Genomic DNA, 20,454 nt, shown 5'->3' with positions numbered 1-20,454 from the left:
GGGGAAAATTCGGGATTTGTGAGGTAAAAACCTGCGAATCCTGAGGGGAAAATTCGGGATTTGTGAGGTAAAAACCTGGGAATTCTGAGGGGAAAATTCGGGATTTGTGAGGTAAAAACCTGGGAATTCTGAGGCGAAAATTCGGGATTTGTGAGGTAAAAACCTGGGAATTCTGAGGGGAAAATTCGGGATTTGTGAGGTAAAAACCTGGGAATTCTGAGGGGAAAATTCGGGATTTGTGAGGTAAAAACCTGGGAATTCTGAGGGGAAAATTCGGGATTTGTGAGGTAAAAAGTTGCGGATTCTGAGGGGAAAATCGCCGATTTCTTCCGCCGCCTAAAACACCGCTCAACATTTCAAACCTTCGATCCTCGCCGCAAAACCGCGATTTTTGGGGTAAAAGCGGCCGGTTTTGGGTCCTCAGCAGCTCCGGACTCGCTTTCCCAGCGTTCCCTGCGGGGCAAAGAGGAAGAGGATTGAGCGGGAAGTGTGACGTCATCGCGTCACTTCCGCTTCCGCCTTTCGGCGCTTCCTGCCCGGCGGCTCCGCGCGCGCGGCGAGTTCGGTGCGGGGGGAGGGGGCGGAATTCGGGGGGGGGGAGGGGCGGGGGGGGCCCGAGGGGGTGGGGGAGGGGCTGGGGGGGGCGAGGGGGGAGGTTTTGGGTGAAAACTCCGGGATTTTGGGTCCGAAGTTGGGGTGAAAATCGGGGATTGGGGGGGGGGGGGGGGCTGAGGCCTGAGGGGGGGGGGGAGGCCGTGAGGGGGCGCGAGGCCTTGGCGGGAAAATCCCGGAATTTTGGGGGGAAATTTGGGGGCTTGGCGGGAAAATCTCGGGATTTTGGGGTGAAATCCGGGGGATTTGGGAGTTTGGGGATGAACCCGCCCGGTTTGGGGCGAAAAATGCGGAATTTTGGGGCGGAAAAAAGCGGCGGATTTGGGGATAAACCCGTGAAATTTGGGATAAAACCGCAGAATTCGGGATAAAACCGCAAAATTCGGGATAAAACCGCGGAATTCGGGATAAAACCGCAGAATTCGGGATAAAACCGCAGAATTCGGGATAAAACCGCAGAATTCGGGATAAAACCGCGGAATTCGGGATAAAACCACAGAATTCGGGATAAAACCGCAAAATTTGGGATAAAACCGCAGAATTCGGGATAAAACCGCAGAATTTGGGATAAAACCGCGGGATTTGGGATAAAACCGCAGAATTCGGGATAAAACCGCGGAATTTGGGATAAACCCGCAGAATTCGGGATAAAACCGCAGAATTCGGGATAAAACCGCAGAATTCGGGATAAAACCGCAGAATTTGGGATAAAACCGCGGGATTTGGGGGTGGAACTTCGGAAATTTGGGCTGAAACAGTGGAATTTTGGGGTGGAACTGTGGAATTTTTTGGGCTAAAACTGTGGATTTTTTTGGGGTAAATCCCGGTATTTTTTTGGGGTTAATCCCGGTGTTTTTGGGGGTAAAACTGTGGAATTTTTGGGGTGAATCCCGGTATTTTTTCGGGGTGAATCCCGGTATTTTTTGGGTTAATCCTGGTGTTTTTTTGGGGTGAATCCCGGTATTTTTGGGTAAAATCCTCGTATTTTTGGGAGTAAAACTGTGGAATTTTTGGGGATAAATCCCGGTATTTTGGGGTGAATCCCGGTATTTTTGGGGGTAAATCCCGGTATATTTTTGTGTTAATCCCGGTATTTTGGGGTTAAATCCCGGTATTTTGGGGTTAAATCCCGGTATTTTGGGGTTAAATCCCGGTATTTTGGGGTTAATTTCCCGGTATTTTGGGGTTAATTTCCCGGTATTTTTTTTGGGGTTAATTTCCCGGTATTTTGGGGTTAATTTCCCGGTATTTTTTTGGGTTAAATCCCGGTATTTTGGGATTAAATCCCGGTATTTTGGGGTTAATTTCCCGGTATTTTGGGGTTAATTTCCCGGTATTTTTTTGTGTTAAATCCCGGTATTTTGGGGTTAATTTCCCGGTATTTTGGGGTTAATTTCCCGGTATTTGGGGTTAATTTCCCGGTGTTTTTTTGGGGTTAAATCCCGGTATTTTGGGTTAATTTCCCGGTATTTTTGGGGTTAAATCCCGGTATTTTTGGGTGTAAATCCCGGTATTTTGGGGTTAATTTCCCGGTATTGTTTTGGGTTAATTTCCCGGTATTTTGGGGTTAATTTCCCGGTATTTTTTTGGGGTTAAATCCCGGTATTTTGGGGTTAAATCCCGGTATTTTTTTTGTGTTAAATCCCGGTATTTTTTTTGTGTTAAATCCCGGTATTTTTTTGGGTTAAATCCCGGTATTTTGGGGTTAAATCCCGGTATTTTGGGGTTAAATCCCGGTATTTTGGGGTTAATTTCCCGGTATTTTGGGGTTAAATCCCGGTATTTTGGGGTTAATTTCCCGGTATTTTGGGGTTAAATCCCGGTATTTTGGGGTTAATTTCCCGGTATTTTGGGGTTAAATCCCGGTATTTTGGGGTTAAATCCCGGTATTTTGGGGTTAATTTCCCGGTATTTTGGGGTTAAATCCCGGTATTTTTGGGGTTAATTTCCCGGTATTTTGGGGTTAATTTCCCGGTATTTGGGGTTAATTTCCCGGTATTTTTTTGGGGGTTAAATCCCGGTATTTTTGGGGTTAAATCCCGGTATTTTGGGGTTAATTTCCCGGTATTTTTGGGGTTAATTTCCCGGTATTTTGGGGTTAAATCCCGGTATTTTGGGGTTAAATCCCGGTATTTTTTTTGTGTTAAATTCCGGTATTTTTTGGGTTAAATTCCGGTATTTTGGGATTAAATCCCGGTATTTTTTTGGGGTTAATTTCCCGGTATTTTTTTGGGTTAAATCCCGGTATTTTGGGGTTAATTTCCCGGTATTTTTTTGGGGTTAAATCCCGGTATTTGGGGTTAATTTCCCGGTATTTTTTTGGGGTTAAATCCCGGTATTTTGGGGTTAATTTCCCGGTATTTTTGGGGTTCATTTCCCGGTATTTTGGGGTTAATTTCCCGGTATTTTTTTGTGTTAAATCCCGGTATTTTGGGGTTAATTTCCCGATATTTTTTGGGTTAATTTCCCGGTATTTTGGGGTTAATTTCCCGTCTCTCTCCCCGCCCCCAGGCTGCCCCGCCCCCCCTGTCGCGATCATGTCGCGATTCTTCACCACCGGCTCCGACTCCGAGTCGGAATCGTCGGCGTCGGGAGAGGAGAGCGCCCCCAAAACCGCGGGGGGGCCTACAGCAAGTGGGCGGGGCTTAGGGGAGTGGGCGGGGCTAACGGGGGTGGGCGGGGCTAGCGGGGGTGGGCGGGGCTAACGGGGGTGGGCGGGGCTAAGGGGGGTGGGCGGGGCTAAGGTAAATGGGAGGGGTTAAATAGAATGGGAGGGGCTAGGGGGGAATGGGTGGGGCTAATGGGGGTGGGCGGGGCTAAGGTAAGGGGGAGGGGTTAAGGGGGAGGGGAGGGGTAACGGGGAGAAAGGGGTTAAAGGTGAAGGGGGAGGGGCTAAATGTGAGGGGAGGAGTTAAATGTGAAAAGGGAGGAGTTAAAAGGAAGGGGGAGGAGTTAAATGTGAGGGGGAGGAGCTAAAAGTGAAGAGGGAGGGGTTAAATGGAAAGGGGAGGGGTTAAATGAGAGGGGGAGGAGCTAAAAGTGAAAAGGGAGGAGTTAAAAAGAAGGGGGAGGAGTTAAAGGAGGTAAGAGACAGGAGGGGCGGGGCTCTGGGGAGGGGGCGGGGCTATAGGAAGGGGCGGGGCTATAGGAAGGGGGTGGGGTTATAGGAAGGGGGCGGGGCTATAGGAAGTAAGCAAAGCTATAGGAAGGGGCGGAGCTCCAGGGAGGGGGCGCGGCTATAGGAAGGGGCAGGGCTATGGGAAGTGGGCGGGGCTATAGGAAAAGGGTGGGGCTATATGAAGGGGGTGGGGCTATAGGAAGGGGGTGGGGCTATAGGAAGGGGGTGGGGCTATAGGAAGGGGGCGGTGTTCCAGGGAGGGGGCGGGGCTATAGGAAGGGGCGGGGCTATAGGAAGGGGCGGGGCTATAGGAAGGGGGCGGGGCTATAGGAAGGGTGGGGCTCTGGGAGGGGTGGGGCTATAGGAAGGGGGCGGGGCTATAGGAAGGGGGTGGGGCGCTGAAAAGGGGCGGGGCTATAGGAAGGGGCGGGGCTATAGCAAGGGGCGGGGCTATAGGGGTGGGGCTATAGGAGGGGGCGGAGCTCCAGGGAGGGGGCGTGTCCATGTGCAGCCCCGCCCCTCCCTCAGGCCGCTGCTGCTGAGCGAGGATGAGGAGGACACGAAACGCGTGGTGAGGAGCGCCCGCGACAAGAGGTGATTGATCCCCTATCGGTTATTGATCTGCTGTTGATTGGTTATTGATCCGTTATCTATCGGTTATTGATCTGTTATCGGTTATTGATCACTGGGTTATCAATCAGTTCTCGGTCAGCTCTCGATCAGCCATTGGTCAGTTTTTGGTGAGGTAGCAATCACCTGTCGATCAGATATCAATGAGTTATTGGTATTGATCAGTTATTGATTGGCTATCGGTCCCCTACAGATCCCTTATTGATCATCAATGGACCCTGATCACTGCAGAGCTCCATTGATTCCATTGATCCCAATCAATCCTGATCAATCCTGATCAATCCCAATCAATCCCAGTCAATCCAATCAATCCTGATCAATCCCAATCAATACCAATCAATCCCAATTGATCCCAATCAATCCCAATCAATCCCAATCAATGCCAATGGCTGTGTATTGATTACCATTGGTATTTATTGCTTTGGTTCCCATTGATCCCAATGGCTCCAAATGGACTGAAATTGACCCAAATCGACCCAAATCGACCCAAATTGATCCAAATCGACCCAAATTGACCCAAATTGATCCAAATCGACCCTGATTGATCCCCATCGACCCCAGGTACGAGGAGCTCACCAACCTGATCCGCTCCATCCGCAACGCCATGAAGATCCGCGACGTCAGCCGCTGCCTCGAGGTGCCCAAAATCCCCCAAATTCCCCCCAAAAATCCCCAATTCCCACCCCAAAAATCCCCAAAAATCCCCCCAAAAATCCCCCCAAAAATCCCCCCAAAAATCCCCCAAAATCCCCCCAAAAATCCCCAATTTCAATCCCCAAAAATCCCCCCAAAAATCCCCAATTCCCACCCCAAAATCCCCCCAAAAATCCTCCAAAAATCCCCAATTCCCACCCCAAAAATCCCCCAAAATCCCCCCAAAATCCCCCCCAAAAATCCCCCCAAAAATCCCCCAAAAATCCCCCCAAAAATCCCCCAAAATCCCCCCAAAAATCCCCCAAAAATCCCCCAAAATCCCCACAAAAATCCCCCAAAAAATCCCCCAAAATCCCCAATTCCAATCCCCCAAAATCCCCAAAATCCCCCCAAAAATCCCCCAATTCCTACCCCAAAAATCCCCCAAAATCCCCCAAAAATCCACAAAAATCCCCCCAAAAATCCCCCAAAAAATACCCCCAAAAATACCCAAAATCCCCCAAAAATCCCCCAAAATCCCCCCAAAAATCCCCCAAAATCCCCCCAAAAATCCCCCAAAATCCCCCCAAAAAATCCCCCCAAAAATCCCCCCAAAAATCCCCCAAAATCCCCCCAAAAATCCCCAATTCCAACCCCAAAAATCCCCAATTCCCACCCCAAAAATCCCCCAAAATCCCCCCAAAATCCCCAATTTCAATCCCCAAAAATCCCCAAAATCCCCCCAAAAATCCCCCAAAATCCCCCAAAAATCCCCAATTTCAATCCCCAAAAATCCCCTATTTCAATTCCCAAAAATCCCCCAAAATCCCCCCAAAAATCCCCCAAAATCCCCCAAAATCCCCAATTTCAATCTCCAAAAATCTCCATTTTCCACCCCCAAAATTCCTCATTCTCCACCCCTAAAAATTCTCTTTCCCACCCAAAATTCTCTCCCTTCCCATCCCGTTTTTCTTCCTTTTCCCCCCAAAATCCTTCCTTTCCCTCCTTTCCCCATTTCTTTCCAGACCCAAAAAACTCAATTTTAATTTGAATCTTAACTTTATTTATTTACTTATTTTAATTAAATTCCTTACCCCAAAATCCTCATTTTTCCTCCCAAAAAAATTATTTTTTTTAAATTTTTTTTTATTTTTTTTTGTGTTTATCCCTGAAATTTTCCCCTTTTTTATTTTTATTTTTATTTTATTTGATTTTATTTTAATTTGATTCAGGAATTTGAGCTGCTGGGCCGGGCCTGGGCCAAGGCCAAGGGCGTGGTGGATCGGGATGGGGTCCCCAGGTTCTACCTGCGCATCCTGGCCGACCTGGAGGATTACCTGAACGAGGTGGGAACAACGGGAATTCCATGGGAATTTAATGGGAATTTAATGGGAATTTTATGGGAATTTTATGGGAATTTTTTCCCTTTTTTTTGTTTTTTTTTTGGCTTTTTTTCCGTTTTTTTTTACATTTTTTTAGGATTTTTTGGCTTTTTTTTGGTGATTTTTTTTTGGCTTTTTTTGGAGGTTTTTCCCCCCAGGATTTTTTGGGAACGTTTTCCCATTTTTTGGGAATATTTTCCCATTTTTTCGGAATTTTTGGGAGTGTTTTCCCAATATTTGGGGAATTTTTGGGAATAATTTCCTAATTTTTTTGGGAATTTTTGGGAATTATTTTCCCATTTTTTGGGTCAATTTTTGATCATTTTTGGGTTAATTTTTATTAATTTTTGTTTTAATTTTTGACTGATTTTGGTTAATTTGTGATGGTTTTTGGGTCAATTTTTGATCATTTTTGGGTCAATTTTTGATTATTTTTGGGTCAATTTTTGATTATTTTTTGGGTTAGTTTTTGTTAACTTTTGGTTTAATTTTTGACGGTTTTGGTTAATTTTTGGCGGTTTTGGGTTAATTTTTTGACCATTTTTGGGTTAATTTTTGATCATTTTTGTGTCAATTTTTGATCATTTTTGGGTCAATTTTTGACCATTTTTGGGTAATTTTTTGATAATTTTTGTGTCAATTTTTGATCATTTTTGGGTCAATTTTTGACCAATTTGACCATTTTTGGGTCATTTTTGACCATTTTTTGTGTCATTTTTTGACCATTTTTGTGTCATTTTTGACCATTTTTGGGTCAATTTTTGATGGTTTTTGGGTCAATTTTTGACTGTTTTTGGGTTAGTTTTTGTTAATTTTTGGTTTAGCTTTTGATGGGTTTTGGGTTAATTTTTGATGGTTTTGGGTTAATTTTTGGTGGTTTTTGGGTCATTTTTGACCATTTTTTGTGTCAATTTTTGACCATTTTTTGGGTCTTTTTTGGCCATTTTTGGGTCATTTTTTGGGTCAATTTTTGACCATTTTTGGGTCATTTTTTGACCATTTTTGGGTCAATTTTTGTGTCAATTTGTGACCATTTTTGTGTCATTTTTTGACCATTTTTGGGTCATTTTTTGACCATTTTTGTGTCAATTTTTGACCATTTTTGTGTCAATTTTTGACCCTTTTTGTGTCAATTTTTGACCATTTATGGGTCGTTTTTTGGCCATTTTTGGGTCATTTTTTGGGTCAGTTTTTGACCCTTTTTGTGTCAATTTTTGACCATTTTTGTGTCATTTTTTGATCATTTTTGTCTCAATTTTTGACCATTTTTGGGTCATTTTTTGGGTCAATTTTTGACCATTTTTGTGTCAATTTTTGACCTTTTTTGTGTCAATTTGTGACCATTTTTTGGGTCAATTTTTGATCGTTTTTGTGTCAATTTTTGACCATTTTTGTGTCAATTTTTGACCATTTTTGTGTCGTTTTTTGACCGTTTTTGTGTCAATTTTTGATCATTTTTGGGTCAATTTTGACCATTTTTGGGTCAATTTTTGGGTCAATTTTGAACATTTTGGGGTCAATTTTTGACCATTTTTGGGTCGTTTTTTGACCATTTTTTCGGTCAATTTTTGACCATTTTTGTGTCAATTTTTGATCATTTTTGTGTCAATTTTTGACCATTTTTGGGTCAATTTTTGACCATTTTTGTGTCAATTTTTGACCATTTTTGGGTCAATTTTTGACCATTTTTGTGTCAATTTTTGACCTTTTTTGTGTCAATTTTTGACCATTTTTGGGTCATTTTTTGGGTCAGTTTTTGATCATTTTTGGGTCAATTTAAACCTTTTTTGTGTCAATTTTTGACCATTTTTGTGTCAATTTTTGACCTTTTTTGTGTCAATTTTTGACCATTTTTGGGTCAATTTTTGTGTCAATTTGTGACCATTTTTGTGTCATTTTTTGACCATTTTTGGGTCATTTTTTGACCATTTTTGTGTCAATTTTTGACCATTTTTGTGTCAATTTTTGACCCTTTTTGTGTCAATTTTTGACCATTTTTGGGTCGTTTTTTGACCATTTTTGGGTCGTTTTTTGGCCATTTTTGGGTCATTTTTTGGGTCAGTTTTTGACCCTTTTTGTGTCAATTTTTGACCATTTTTGGGTCGTTTTTTGACCATTTTTGTGTCAATTTTTTGATCATTTTTGGGTCATTTTTTGTGTCAATTTTTGACCATTTTTGTGTCAACTTTTGACCCTTTTTGGGTCATTTTTTGACCATTTTTGGGTCAATTTTTGACCATTTTTGGGTCAATTTTTGACCGTTTTTGGGTTAATTTTTGTTAATTTTTGGTTTAATTTTTGGCGGTTTTGGGTTAATTTTTGATGGTTTTGGGTCAATTTTTGATCATTTTTGGGTCATTTTTTGACTGTTTTTGGGTCAATTTTTGACCATTTTTGTGTCAATTTTTGATCTTTTTTGTGTCAATTTTTGACCATTTTTGGGTCATTTTTCTTCGTTTTTGGGTGGGGTTTTTTTTCCTCACTTTTTTTTTTTTTTTTGTCCCAATTTTTGGGTTCATTTCCGGGGATTTTGGTGAATTTTGGGCAGCTCTGGGAGGACAAGGAGGGGAAGAAGAAAATGAACAAAAACAACGCCAAGGCCTTGAGCTCCCTGAGACAAAAAACTGCGGAAATACAACCGGGACTACGAGGGGCAGATCGCAGCCTACAGACAGGTCAGGAAGGGGTTAAAAACGGGGGAAAAACGGGGGAAAAAACGGGGAAAATGGGAAAAAATGGGGGGGAAAAAATGGGGGGAAATGGGATTAAAAATGGGGGAAAAAAGGGGGAAAATGGGAAAAAATGGGGGAAAAAATGGGATTAAAAATGGGGGAAAAAAGGGGGAAATTGGGGGGAAAATGGGGAAAAAATGGGGGAAAATGGGGAAAAAATGGGATTAAAAATGGGAAAAAATGGGGAAAATTGGGGAAAAATGGGATTAAAAATGGGGGAAAAAAGGAGGAAAATGGGAAAAAAATGGGGGGAAAAAATGGGGGGGAAATGGGGGAAAAAACGGGGAAAACGGGAAAAAATGGGGATTAAAAATGGGGGAAAAATGGGGAAAATGGGAAAAAAATGGGGGGAAATGGGATTAAAAATGGGGGAAAAAAGGGGGGAAAAAAGGGGAAAAAAAGGGGGGAAATTGGGGGAAAAATGGGATTAAAAATGGGAAAAAAATGGGGGGAAAACGGGGAAAAAATGGGGGGAAAATGGGAAAAAAAATGGGATTAAAAATGGGGGAAAATTGGGGGGAAAAGGAATTAAAAATGGGGAAAAAATGGGGGAAAAAAGGGGGAAAATGGGAAAAAAATGGGGGGAAAAATTGGGGGGAAAATGGGGAAAAAATGGGGGAAAAAGGGGAAAACGGGAAAAAAATGGGGGGGAAAATTGGGGGAAAAACGGGAAAAAATGGGGGGAAAATTGGGGGGAAAATGGGGAAAAAATTGGGGGAAAAATTGGGGGGGAAAATGGGAAAAATGGGGGAAAAAAGGGGGGAAAATTGGGGGAAAAAAGGGGAAAACAGGAAAAAAATGGGGGGGAAAAATGGGGGGAAAAATGGGGGAAAATTGGGGGAAAAAAATTGGGAAAAAATGGGATTAAAAATGGGAAAAAGTGGGGGGAAATTGGGGGGAAAAATGGGAAAAAATGGGATTAAGAATGGGGCAAAATCAGGGAAAAATGGGGGGAAAAAATGGGATTAAAAATGTGGGAAAAAATTGGGAAAAATTGGGGAAAAAAATGGGATTAAAAATGTGAAAAAGTGGGGGAAAAAAGGGGGAAAAAACCGGGGGGAAAATGGGGGAAAAAAGGTGGAAAATTTGGGGAAAATTGGAAAAAAATGGAGGAAAAAAAGGGGGAAAATTGGGGAAAAATGGGATTAAAAATGGGGAAAATTGGGGGAAATTTTGGGGAAAAATTTGGGTAAAAATGGGGGGAAAATTGGGAAAAAAATGGGATTAAAAATGGGTGGAAATTGAGGATTTTGGGGTTTTCCCACAGAACCCGGAGCAGTCGGACGAGGATGAGGAGAAAAGCCGGAGAGACTCGGAAGGTTTGGGGCACTTTGGGGCATTTTGGGGCATTTTGGGGATTTTGGGGCACTTTGGGGCATTTTGGGGCATTTTGGGGGATTTTGGGGGATTTGGGGGATTTGAGGGGATTTGGGGGGATTTGGGGGATTTTGGGGATTTTGGGGGATTTTGGGGGGGGATTTTGGGGCAGATTTTGGGGATTTTGGGGCAGATTTTGGATATTTTGAATATTTGATGATTTTGGGGTGGATTTTGGGGGATTTTGGGGCAGATTTTGGGGATTTTGGGCAGATTTTGGATATTTTGAATATTTGATGGTTTTGGGGTGGATTTTGGGGGATTTTGGGGATTTTTGGGAATTTTTCCCGGTTTTTCCCAGGTTCTGCCTCATCCTCGGGGGCCGAGGACGATCCCGGGAATTTCCTGAAGCGCCGGGACCGGGACGAGCCCCGGAGCCGCTACAAAGTGAGAGAAAATGGGGGAAAAACGGGGATTTGGGGCAATTCCGGGAGGGGAAAATGGGGGGAAAATGGGGGGAAAATGGGAAAAAAAGGGGATTAAATTGGGTAAAAAATGGGTAAAAATTGGGAGAAAATTGGGATAAAATTGGGGGGAAAATTGGAGGAAAAATGGGATTAAATTGGGGAGAAATGGGAAAAAAAATGGGATTAAATTGGGTAAAAAATTGGATAAAATTGGGGGAAAAATGGGATTAAATTGGGTAAAAAATGGGTAAAAAATGGGATTAAATTGAGAGAAAATTGGGATAAAATTGGGGGAAAAATGGGGGAAAAAGGGGATTAAATTGGGTAAAAAATGGGTGAAAAATGGGATTAAATTGGGAGAAAATTGGGATAAAATTGGGATTAAATTGGGGGAAAAACGGGAAAAAAATGGGATTAAATTGGGGGAAAAATGGGATAAAATCAGGGGAAAATTGGGGCGAAAATTGGAGGAAAAATGGGATTAAATTGGGGGGAAAATGGGGAAAAAATGGGATTAAATTGGGGGAGAAATGAGATTAAATTGGGGGAAAAATGGGATAAAATTGGGGGGAAATTGGGATAAAATTGGGGGGGAAATGGGTAAAAATTTGGATTAAATTGGGGGAAAATTGGGGGAAAATGGGGAAAATTGGGGGAAAAATGGGAAAAAATTTGGATCAAATTGGGGGAAATTGGGATAAAATTGGGGGAAATGGGATTAAATTGGGGGGAAATTGAGATTAAATTTGGGAAAAATGGGATAAAATTGGGGGGAAAATGGGATTAAATTGGGGGGAAATTGGGTAAAAAATGGGATAAAAGTGAGGGAAAAATGGGATTAAATTGGGGGAAAAATGGGATTAAATTGGGTGAAAAATGGGTAAAAATTTGGATTAAATTGGGGGAGAAATGGGACAAAATTGGGGGAAAAATGAGATTAAATTGGGGAAAAATGGGATAAAATTGGGATAAAATTGGGGGAAAAATGAGATAAAATTATGGGGAAATTGAGATTAAATTGGGGGGAAATTGGGATTAAATTGGGGGGAAATTGGGTGGAAAATGGGGTGAAAAAAGGGGATTTGGGGCATTTCTGGGGCAGGAGGAGGAGTCGGAATCGGAGTCGGAGTCAGACGAGGATTGGGGGGATTCGGCCTCGGAGTCGGACTCGGAGTCGGACGAAGACGACGGAAAATTCACCTCCCTGGCCTCGAAATTCCTGAAAAAGTGAGGAAATGGGGAAAAGGGGAGGGGAAAAATGGGGGAAAACTGGGAAAAAATGGGGGGAAATTGGGTAAAAAATGGGATTAAATTGGGGGGAAATTGGGATAAAATTGGGGGAAAATTGGGGAAAAATGGGAAAAAATCGGGGAAAATCAGTGAAAAAATGGGATTAAATTGGGGGGAAATTGGAGGAAAAATGGGATTAAATTGGGGAAAAAATGGGATAAAATTGGGGGAAAAATGGGATTTAATTGGGGAAAATCAGTGAAAAAATGGGATTAAATTGGGGGGAAATTGGGATTAAATTGGGGGAAAAATGGGATTAAATTGGGGAAAAATGGGATAAAATTGGGGAAAAAATGGGATTAAATTGGGGGGAAATTGGGTAAAAATGGGATTAAATTGGGGGGAAAATGGGATTAAATTGGGGGGAAATTGGGGAAAAATGGGATTAAATTGGGGGAAATTGGGTAAAAAATGGGATAAAATTGGGGGGAAATTGGGATAAATTGGGTAAAAAATGGGATTAAATTGGGGGAAAAATGGGATAAAATTGGGGGGAAATTGGGATAAAACTGGGTAAAAAATGGGATAAAATTGGGGGAAAAATGGGATTAAATTGGGGGAAAAATTGGAGGAAAATGGGATTAAATTGGGGAAAAAATGGGATTAAATTGGGGAAAAATTGGGGAAAAAATGGGATTAAATTGGGGAAAAAATGGGATTAAATTGGGTGGGAATGGGGGAGGGGAAAATGCTCTAAAAGTGGGTTGAAAACGAGGAAAAAACGGGATTTTGTGCCGTTTTCATGGGAATTCTTTGGGAATTTCACCGGGCAGGGTCCGTGGGGCAGGAGGGGAGGCAGAAATGAGAATAAAAGGTGTGGAAAATGCCCCAAAAATGGGATTTTCCTGGGGTTTTCGCGGGGTTTTTTGGGGGGATTTGGGGGGATTTGGGGATTTTGGGGATTTTGGGAATTTTGGGGGGATTTTGGGGGATTTTGGGGATTTTGGGGCTCACGGGGGCTCCGGGGCAGGGACGAGGAGCGGCGCGGGGCCGAGCGGCGCCGAGAGGAAAAGGCCAAGAAGAAGCTGGAGAGGAAGAGCCGGCGCGAGGAGGAGGAGGAGGAGGAGGAAGGAGGGGAGTGGGAGAAGGTCAAGGGCGGCGTCCCCCTCATCAAGGTGGGGATTTGGGGGGAAAATGGGATTTTTGGGGGGTTTTTTGGGGGTTTTTTGTGGATTTTTTGGGGTTTTTTGTGGATTTTTTGGGGGTTTTTTTGTGGATTTTTTGGGGTTTTTTGTGGATTTTTTGGGGGTTTTTTTGTGGATTTTTTGGGGGTTTTTGTGGATTTTTTGGGGGATTTTTGTGGATTTTTTGGGGGTTTTTGTGGATTTTTTGGGGGATTTTTGTGGATTTTTTTGGGTTTTTTGTGGATTTTTGAGGAATTTTTTTGGGTTTTTTTTTGTGGATTTTTGGGGGATTTTTTTGGGTTTTTTGTGGATTTTTGGGGAATTTTTTGGGGTTTTTTTGGGGGATTTTTGGGGGTTTTTTTGTGGATTTTTGGGGGATTTTTTGGGGCTTTTTTGTGGATTTTTGGGGGGATTTTTGTGGATTTTTTGGGTTTTTTTGTGGATTTTTGGGGGACTTTTTGGGTTTTTTTCGTGGATTTTTTGGGGGGTTTTTGTGGATTTTTTGGGGGTTTTTTTGGGGGGGTTTTTTGGGTTTTTTTTAGTGGATTTTTTGGGGGATTTTTTGGGGGGTTTTTGTGGATTTTTGGGGTTTTTTTGGGGAATTTTTTTGGGGTTTTTTTGTGGATTTTTGGGGGATTTTTTTGGGTTTTTTGTGGATTTTTGGGGAATTTTTTTGGGTTTCTTTCGTGGATTTTTTGGGGGATTTTTTGTGGTTTTTTTGGGTTTTTTTTGTGGATTTTTGGGGGATTTTTTTGGGGTTTTTTGTGGATTTTGGGGGATTTTTTTTTTGTTTTTGTTGATTTTTTTTGGGCTTTTTTTTGTTTTTTTTTTGTTTTTTGGGGTTTTTTCGTGGATTTTTTGGGGGATTTTTTTGGGTTTTTTTGGGGAATTTTTTGGGGGGTTTTTTGTTGATTTTTGGGGGTTTTTTTTGGTTTTTTTTTTTGGCTTTTTGGGGTTTTTTGTGGATTTTTTGTGGGATTTTTTTTGGGGTTTTTTTACAGATATTTTTGTGGATTTTTTTTGCAGATTTTTGTGAATTATTTTGGGGATTTTTGAGGCAAATTTTGGGCTTTTTGGGTGGGATTTTTTTGGTTTTTTTTCCAGCCCCATAAATGGAATTTTTGGGGGATTTTGTGGAATTCTTTTTTAAGGAATTTTAGGGTTTTTCACCCCAAAAAAATTTCAATTTTCGGGGAGTTTTTTTGGGGGGGTTTTGGGGCTCCAGCCCCACAAGCAGCACTCGGGGGTCGATGTGTGGGGCAGCCCCATAAGCGGCGTCTCTGTGGGGCAGGAGAAGCCCAAGATGTTCGCGAAGGGCACCGAGATCACCGTGGGGCTCGTGGTGAAGAAACTCAACGAGATCCTGCAGGCCCGCGGCAAGAAGGGCACGGACAGGTGGGGCTGCCCCATAGATCCTGCCCCATAGATCCTGCCCCATAGATCCGGACCCATAGATCCTGCCCCATAGATCCTGCCTGACCCATAGATCCTGCCTGACCCATAGATCCTGCAGGCCCGCGGCAAGAAGGGCACGGACAGGTGGGGCTGCCCCATAGATCCTGCCCCATAGATCCTGCCCCATAGATCTGCCCCATAGATCCTGCCTGACCCATAGATCCTGCCTGACCCATAGATCCTGCAGGCCCGCGGCAAGAAGGGCACGGACAGGTGGGGCTGCCCCATAGATCCTGCCTGACCCATAGATCCTGCCCCATAGATCCTGCCCCATAGATCCTGCCCCATAGATCCTGACCCATAGATCTGACCCATAGATCCTGCCTGACCCATAGATCCTGCCCCATAGATCTGACCCATAGATACTGCCTGACCCATAGATCTGCCCCATAGATCCTGCCCCATAGATCCTGCCCCATAGATCTGCCCCATAGATCCTGACCCATAGATCCTGCCCCATAGATCCTGCCTCACCCATAGATCCTGCAGGCCCGCGGCAAGAAGGGCACGGACAGGTGGGGCTGCCCCATAGATCCTGCCCCATACATCCTGCCTGCCCCATAGATCTGACCCATAGATCCTGCCTGACCCATAGATCCTGACCCATAGATCCTGCCCCATAGATCCTGCCCCATAGATCCTGCCTGCCCCATAGATCCTGACCCATAGATCCTGCCTGACCCAGAGATCCTGCCCCATAGATCCTGCCTGACCCATAGATCCTGCCTCACCCATAGATCCTGCAGGCCCGCGGCAAGAAGGGCACGGACAGGTGGGGCTGCCCCATAGATCCTGACCCATAGATCCTGCCCCATAGATCCTGACCCATAGATCCTGCCTGACCCATAGATCCTGACCCATAGATCTGCCCCAGAGATCCTGACCCATAGATCCTGCATGACCCATAGATCCTGCCCCATAGATCTGACCCATAGATCCTGACCCATAGATCCTGCAGGCCCGCGGCAAGAAGGGCACGGACAGGTGGGGCTGCCCCATAGATCCTGCCCCATAGATACTGCCTGACCCATAGATCCTGCCCCATAGATCCTGACCTATAGATCCTGCCCCATAGATCTGCCCCATAGATCTGACCCATAGATCTGACCCATAGATCCTGCAGGCCCGCGGCAAGAAGGGCACGGACAGGTGGGGCTGCCCCATAGATCCTGCCCCATAGATCCTGCCCCAGAGATCCTGCCCCAGAGATCCTGCCTGACCCATAGATCCTGACCCATAGATCCTGCCTGACCCATAGATCTGACCCATAGATCCTGCCTGACCCAGAGATCCTGCCCCATAGATCCTGCCCCATAGATCTGACCCATAGATCCTGCCCCATAGATCCTGCCCCATGGATCCTGCCTGCCTCATAGATCCTGCCTGACCCATAGATCTGACCCATAAATCCTGACCTATAGATCCTGACCCATAGATCTGACCCATAGATCCTGCCCCATAGATCCTGACCCATAGATCTGCCCCAGAGATCCTGCCCTATAGATTTGCCCTAGAGATCCTGCCCTATAGATTTGCCCCAGAGATCCTGCCCTATAGATTTGCCCCATTGATCCCCCTGCCCCATATTTCTGTCACCCAATTTTCACCAAATTCTCAGCCCATTTTCCCCAATTTTTGACCCTTTTTTCCCATTTTTATCTCCAATTTTTGATCCTTTTCTCACGTTTTTCCCCCATTTTTGACCATTTCCTCACGTTTTCTCCCCAATTCTCGCCCCAGGGCGGCGCAGATCGAGCTGCTGCAGCACCTGGTGGCCGTGGCCCACGAGCACAACCTGGGGGTGCCCCTGGAGCTGAAAATCAAATTCAACATCGTGGCCTCGCTCTACGACTACAACCCCAACCTGGCCGCCTACATGAAGGTGGAAACTGGGGCGAAAAACGGGGAAAACGGGCAAAAACAAAACCGGGGTGGGAATTGGGACAAGATTGGGAGAAAACCGGGTGAAAAAAGGGGGAGAAATGGGGTTAAAAGTGGGATTTGTTTGGGTTTTGGGTGTGGATTTAGGGCTGAGGGGGATCTGTGGGGCGGGGAATGATCTGTGGGGCAGAGGGGGATCTGTGGGGCAGGGAATGATCCATGGGGCAGATCTGTGGGGCGGAGGGGGATCCGTGGGGCAGGGAATGATCTGTGGGGCAGGGAATGATCCGTGGGGCGGGGAATGATCTGTGGGGAGGGGAATGATCTGTGGGGAGGGAATGATCCATGGGGCAGGGAATGATCCGTGGGGCGGGGAATGATCTGTGGGGCAGGGAATGATCTGTGGGGCAGAGGGGGATCTGTGGGGCAGGGAATGATCCGTGGGGCAGGGAATGATCCGTGGGGCAGGGAATGATCCGTGGGGCAGAGGGGGATCCGTGGGGCAGGGAATGATCCGTGGGGCAGGGAATGATCCGTGGGGCAGGGAATGATCCGTGGAGCAGATCCATGGGGCGGGGAATGATCCGTGGGGCAGAGGGGGATCTGTGGGGCAGGGAATGATCCGTGGGGCAGGGAATGATCCGTGGGGCGGGGAATGATCCGTGGGGCAGGGAACGATCCGTGGGGCAGAGGGGGATCCGTGGGGCAGGGAATGATCCGTGGGGCAGATCCGTGGGGCAGGGAATGATCCATGGGGCAGGGAATGATCCGTGGGGCGCCCCACAGCCCGAGCTGTGGCAGAAGTGCCTGGGCTGCATCGAGGAGCTGCTGGAGCTGCTTTTCGCCCACCCCGAAATTTTCGTCGGCGAAAACGTCCTGGAGGAGTCCGAGAACCTGAGCAACCCCGAGCAGGTGGGGCTGGGGCACTTGTGGGGCAGGGAGGGGCTTCGGGGGCACTTGTGGGGCAGGGAGGGGCTTCGGGGGCACTTGTGGGGCAGGGAGGAGCTTTGGGGGCACTTGTGGGGCAGGGAGGGGCTTCGGGGGCACTTGTGGGGCTGGGAGGGGCTTCAGGGGCACTTGTGGGGCAGGGAGGGGCTTCGGGGGCACTTGTGGGGCTGGGAGGGGCTTTGGGGGCACTTGTGGGGCAGGGAGGGGCTTCGGGGGCACTTGTGGGGCAGGGAGGGGCTTCGGGGGCACTTGTGGGGCAGGGAGGGGCTTCGGGGGCACTTGTGGGGCAGGGAGGGGCTTTGGGGGCACTTGTGGGGCTGGGAGGGGCTTCGGGGGCACTTGTGGGGCAGGGAGGGGCTTCGGGGGCACTTGTGGGGCGCTTCCAGGGGAACTTGGGGGGGTTTTGGGGTCACTTATGGGGTTGGGAGCAAAATGTGGGGCAGGAAAGGGCATTTTTGGACCTTTGGCGTTGAGTTATGGGGCTGGGGTTTTTCTGTGGGTCACGTACGGGTGCGAGGGTGCACTTGTGGGTCCTGCCCCACACGTCCCTGCCCCACATATCCTGCCCCATGGAGCCTGCCCCACACATTTCCATCCCACGCATCCCTGCCCCACATGTCCCTGCCCCACACATTTCCACCCCACACGTCCCTGCCCCACACATTTCCACCCCACACGTCCCTGCCCCACTGCAGCCCTTCCGTGTCCGCGGCTGCGTCCTGACCCTGGTGGAGCGAATGGACGAGGAGTTCACCAAGATCATGCAGAACACGGACCCACACTCGCAAGGTGGGTCTGGATGTGGGGCTGGGAGATGTGGGGCTGGGAGATGTGGGGCTGGGAGATGTGGGGCAGAGCTCTGCACTCCCAAGGTGGGTCTGGGGAGATGTGGGGCTGGGAGATGTGGGGCAGAGCTCTGCACTCCCAAGGTGGGTCTGGATGTGGGGCTGGGAGATGTGGGGCTGGGAGATGTGGGGCTGGGAGATGTGGGGCAGAGCTCTGCACTCCCAAGGTGGGTCTGGGGAGATGTGGGGCTGGGAGATGTGGGGCTGGGAGATGTGGGGCAGAGCTCTGCACTCCCAAGGTGGGTCTGGATGTGGGGCTGGGAGATGTGGGGCTGGGAGATGTGGGGCTGGGGAGATGTGGGGCTGGGAGATGTGGGGCTGGGAGATGTGGGGCAGAGCTCTGCCCCCCAGAGCTGCCAAACCCCCCCAAAATGGGTTAAAATCCCTGGTAAAGGTGAATTTTGGAGACGATTTTGGCCGATTTTGGTGCTTTTTGCCCCGGATTTGGGGTTTCTGTGGGGCTGAGGAGTCGCTGTGGGGCAGAGACCCCCAAGTTCTGCCCCACAGATTCACAGACACAAAAAGGTCCCAAAAAACCTCGAAAATCGTGAATTTGGGTGCGGTTTTTTTTGGCCAATTTTGCTCCTTTTCACCCCAAATCTGGGATTTCTGTGGGGCTGAGGGATTCCCTGATGGACAGGTGAGCTCAGGTGTGATCCTGGATGAGCCCAGGTGATCTCAGGTGTCCCCCAGCTGTGTCCCCAGGTGTATCTCAGGTGTCCCCAGCTGCCCCCAGGTGTGTCCCAGGTGTCCCCAGGTGTCCCCAGGTGAGCCCAGGTGTGTCTCAGGTGCCCCCAGCTGCCCCCAGGTGTCCCCAGGTGTCCCCAGGTGTCCCCAGCTGCCCCCAGGTGTCCCCAGGAGCCCCCAGGAGCTCCCAGGTGAGCCCAGGTGAGCCCAGGGTTAGGGTTAGGGTTAGGGCTGCCCCCAGGTGCCCCCAGGTGCCCCCAGGTGAGCCCAGGTGAGGCTCAGGTGTATCCCAGGAGCCCCCAGGTGTATCTCAGGTGTCCCCAGGTGCCCCCAGGAGCCCCCAGGTGAGCCCAGGTGTCCCCAGGTGTATCTCAGGTGTCCCCAGCTGCCCCCAGCTGTCCCCAGTTGCCCCCAGCTGTCCCCCAGGTGCCCCCAGGTGAGCCCAGGTGTGTCCCAGGTGAGGCTCAGGTGTCCCCAGGAGCCCCCAGGTGAGCCCAGGTGCGCCGTTGCAGAGTACGTGGAGCACCTGAAGGACGAGGGCCGCGTCTGCGCCATCATCGCGCGGCTGCAGCGTTACCTGCAGGGCAAGGGCAGCCCCGAGGAGCTGTGCCGCGTTTACCTGCGCCGCGTCCTCCACACCTACTACAAGTTCGACTACGGCGCCGCCCGCAGGAAGGGCGGGGCCGGGCAGGTGAAGGAGGAGGAGGAGGGGCAGGAGAAGGAGGACGGGCAGGTGAAGGAGGAGGGGCAGGTGAAGGAGGAGGAGGAAGAGGAGGAGGACTCGGAGGCGCTGATGGAGAGGTTGTGCAGGTGAGGAGGGCGGGGCCACACCTGGAGGGGGGTGGGGCACATCTGGAGGGGGGTGGGGCACACCTGGAGGGGGGTGGGGCACACCTGGAGGGGGGTGGGGCACACCTGGGCTCACCTGGAGGGGGGTGGGGCACATCTGGGTGGGGTCAGGAGACACGGGGAAGGGGTGGGGACACACCTGGGTGGGGCCAAGACACACCTGGGTGGGGTTAGAACACACCTGAGCACATCTGGAAGGGGTGGGGACACACCTGGACACACCTGGGTTGGGGAAATGGAGGCAGGGGCACACCTGGGCACAGCTGCTTCACCTGTCCCTAAAAGCCCAGGATTTCTGGTGTTCCTCACCTGGCCAGGTGTGTCTCACCTGTCCCACCTGTGGGTCTCACCTGTCTCACCTGTCTCACCTGTGCTCTCACCTGGCCAGGTGTGTCTCACCTGTCCCACCTGTCTCACCTGTGTGTCTCACCTGTCTCACCTGTCCCACCTGTGGGTCTCACCTGTCTCACCTGTGTGTCTCACC

General features: G+C 48.0%; 1 protein-coding gene across 1 annotated transcript in view; it reads left to right on the top strand.

Moving 5' to 3' along the window:
* The first annotated feature begins 427 nt into the window (after window positions 1-427).
* The window catches only part of EIF3CL (eukaryotic translation initiation factor 3 subunit C like), a 32,790-nt gene continuing 12,763 nt past the window's right edge, over window positions 428-20,454 (top strand). The window contains 16 exon segments of the mRNA XM_058860911.1: window positions 428-565; window positions 3,124-3,250; window positions 4,259-4,324; window positions 4,922-4,997; window positions 6,226-6,339; window positions 8,924-8,995; window positions 8,997-9,050; window positions 10,375-10,426; window positions 10,786-10,871; window positions 11,994-12,118; window positions 13,152-13,296; window positions 14,597-14,700; window positions 16,501-16,642; window positions 17,428-17,553; window positions 18,285-18,378; window positions 19,634-19,931. Coding sequence (XP_058716894.1) covers window positions 3,150-3,250; window positions 4,259-4,324; window positions 4,922-4,997; window positions 6,226-6,339; window positions 8,924-8,995; window positions 8,997-9,050; window positions 10,375-10,426; window positions 10,786-10,871; window positions 11,994-12,118; window positions 13,152-13,296; window positions 14,597-14,700; window positions 16,501-16,642; window positions 17,428-17,553; window positions 18,285-18,378; window positions 19,634-19,931 — 1,655 coding nt within the window. The 5' untranslated portion in view covers window positions 428-565; window positions 3,124-3,149.

Source organism: Poecile atricapillus, chromosome 34 (genome assembly GCF_030490865.1).
Source record: "Poecile atricapillus isolate bPoeAtr1 chromosome 34, bPoeAtr1.hap1, whole genome shotgun sequence".
Classification (NCBI taxonomy): Eukaryota; Metazoa; Chordata; class Aves; order Passeriformes; family Paridae; genus Poecile; species Poecile atricapillus.
The sequence above is the reverse complement of the archived record's forward strand: the minus strand, read 5'-3'. Positions and strand labels throughout refer to the sequence as shown.